The 3250-nt window shown below is 41.2% G+C and overlaps 1 protein-coding gene across 1 annotated transcript in view; it reads right to left on the reverse strand.

The window, feature by feature from the left end:
* Positions 1 to 1881: 1881 nt before the first annotated feature.
* Positions 1882 to 3250, reverse strand: part of LOC123987416 — a 5438-nt gene continuing 4069 nt past the window's right edge. Inside the window, exon 6 of the mRNA XM_046076342.1 lies at positions 1882 to 2073. Within this exon, the coding sequence (XP_045932298.1) occupies positions 1882 to 2073 (192 nt within the window). The remainder of the gene's footprint in view (positions 2074 to 3250) is intronic.

Genomic DNA, 3250 nt, shown 5'->3' on the forward strand with positions numbered 1-3250 from the left:
AGATGTGAAAAACTTGTTGCATCTTTCCCAAAACGACTCATGGCTGTATTAGATCAAAAGGGTGCTTCTACTAAATACTGAGCAAAGGGTCTGAATACTTATGACCATGTGATATTTCAGTTTTTCTTTTTCAATAAATTTGCAAAAATTTCCACATTTCTGTTTTTTTCTGTCAAGATGGGGTGCTGAGTGTACATTACTGAGAAATAAAATGAACTTTTTTGATTTTTGGAAAATGGCTGCAATGAAACAAAGAGTGAAAAATTTAAAGGGGTCTGAATACTTTCCGTACCCACTGTATAGTATTTTATATTTGAAACTGTATTAAAGGAATCCTGGGGGAGCCAGTCTGAATGTGCCTGATGCAGCTGATAACAATTATATCTAGTAACTATTGTTATCTATAATTTAGAGGGGTTTGCTGAAGTTTGTCAGTAGATGCTGGATCGTCAGCCAGTACATGCACAGGTCATCCACATGTCTTTACCAGGTCACACAGACCCAGGTAAAACGCAGGCAGCCTCAGCCAGTACGAGCACAGCCAGAGGTGAACAGCCAGCATCAGATCCAAGCAGCTCAGACCCTAATGGAACAGTTGCTGCTCCACCAAATGACCCAGCAGATTGGCACCCAGCCTTATCAGACTTCATGAGGACTGAGTTAGAGCGCAGAGGTCTGTTCAAACCAGCACTGAATTTTTCTGGATGAGGTTTCTATTCAGGCTTATTGCAGAGACAGGAGGAGGACTGTAGTGAGAGCATTGCAGTGTCAGGTGTGATTGTGCAGCAATGGCAAATTGTTTACATGGCTCACAAGTCAAGTAAAAGGGCCCCATAGCCCAACACTTTTGTTTTTGCCCCCATTCATCATGAGCTGAACTCAAAGATCTAAGACTTTCTTTATGTACTCAAAAGGCCTATTCTCTCAAATATTGTTCACAAATCTGTCAAAAACATTTTCGAGTGGCCTTTTATTGCAGCCACACTAAGCCACCTGTGCAATACCCATGCTATCTGATCAGCATCTTGACACGCCACACCTGTGAGGTGGATGGATTATCTCGGCAAAGGAGAAGTGCTCACTAACACAGACATCCACATCCGGCCAACGAGAGCAGGCAGCTACTTTTTCACCAAAACACTTTTTACTCACCTCCAGCTCTCTCTGGTGCTCAGACGATCCCTGCTACCTGCGTGTGCTGATCCATCCTTTCACACATATTCTTTGTCTTTATAATTGCTATCTTTATAAAAAACAAACAGCTGTTTTATGTGTAGGTTCGCGTCATTTCCCGTTTCACATTTCACGTGTGTTTTCTTGACAAAACGTGGTTTGGAGACCAACATCGGGTGACACATGTGTAGTGTGTGACCCCCTGTCACCGATCAGTCACGTAGTGTGAATGCCACAAAGACTTCAAGACTCCCGTCACAAGACGCAAATTGTATAGTGTGAACAGCACGGCCATGAAATTCGTGTAGTCTGCACAAGACTTCAGGGAAGCTAGTAAAGGACATACGTTGCAGACTTTCAAAAAAACCCCATGGGGGATGAGGGGGCCTGTGCCCCAGCGGAGCTTTATGTGTAGCAATACCCCTGAATGTTTGTATGACCTGCCACGTCTCTATCAAGGACCGCTTAGAACCTGGACTCTTTTTAAGTGGTGCAGACTGGAACCTACAGCCTCACTGTTTGGGCCCCTGGAAGAGCTTTTAATCCATGTGGGGCTCTGCTGGACCTTCAGGATGACAGCAAACCTGGTCTCTTCTGCAGGTTTTGCTCAGCTGGAACCTTTAAACTAAAGCACATAGTGGATGCTGCAGGACCGCGACTTCACTTTCCACCTTGAAGTCGAGCCGACAAACCAGAGACATTTTGAATTCACAGATTAAAAGACTCACTGCTGACGAACTGGACCTGCTGCAGGACGGTGCCATCAGAGGCTCCTGATAATGGAGACCCTTTCCCTGAGATGGGTCTCAAAATGGGCTGAACTGGATCAGCAGGACCCTTGCTGGTCTCTGATTCTGCTGCTAAAATGGACCTATATGTGTTAAACAGGGTGAACAGGCTCTGAGAGGAAAGATGCAGAAAAGTAACAACTTCTAAAGTTTGTAGTGGGACAAGATAAATGATTTGGTGAAACTCAGAGTCCAGGTGGATTTCAGATTCTTTTCCCTGATGAAAACAGAGGAATTTATTTCACAGAGGTGTTTCTCTACATTTGTTCAGTCGTTGAGAGGGAGCTGGAAACACTTCTTCTGAGTCTAACAAAACACTGATGACTCTAAACGTTCATAAACTGCAGACAATCATCTGAAATATCAGTCACTGCCTCTTCTCTGTCACTCTCCACTGCAGAGTGTAAATTTGGAATGGATATTACTGAGAATGACATTTTATTTAAGGTGCCATTAAGATACTTGAAACAGATAAAAAGTAAATGCTTAAAGTTGAAAAAAATAAAGTACTGTGATCAGTGACCTATGACCTCAGAAAATCTAGTAGTACTTTATTTAAGCAAAAACAGCAAAATACAGTAACAGTACAGAAGTTGTTTCACTAAAGCCAGCATGCATTTTAATTCAAGTACAAGGACGGGAATTAAGTTATACTTTCAAGTTTTCCCTGTTATAATATATATTTATTAACTTTCTTGTTTCTGCTATGCTACACTGTGGAAGCAATAAAATAAGTGATATCACAATGTAACAGTTCAATTCAAGTAGAAGGGCGACATTCAAAATCACACTGAAGTAAAGGCACAAAAAACATCATCACAAATAGCTGATAATCTTCATCAAATCAGTGCAAATCTAATATAAAAATATACATCTTCATACAGAAGTTAATCTGCAGTGACTGATTCAACATAGACATTAAAGGGACAACAACAGTGTTAGAAACGAGCAGGAGACTTCTTGGTGTTTGTTGTTTGGGTAATCAACAGAGAGATTTACAGCAGTCAGATCAGTTTCTCAGAACCAGCCTGAGATTTAAATCTTCTTAATTGTCATGAATTTAAAGTGATGGAAAGCTCTCGCTGATGTTGCTGATGTGACCAAGAGCACAACGTTATTGGCAATATTTGAACAGAAGAACAAGTTAGTAAGAGTTTCTACACTCAGTTTATTCACCCAGCTTCAACTAATGCACTCGAATACAACAGTCCTCCTTCATGAAGTTTATAATGTTTAGTTTTTGTTGACTTGACTTTATGATAATTTTGGAGGCTGCAGTTTGTTGTGCT

This window comes from Micropterus dolomieu, linkage group LG01 (assembly GCF_021292245.1).
Source record: "Micropterus dolomieu isolate WLL.071019.BEF.003 ecotype Adirondacks linkage group LG01, ASM2129224v1, whole genome shotgun sequence".
Lineage (NCBI taxonomy): Eukaryota > Metazoa > Chordata > Actinopteri > Centrarchiformes > Centrarchidae > Micropterus > Micropterus dolomieu.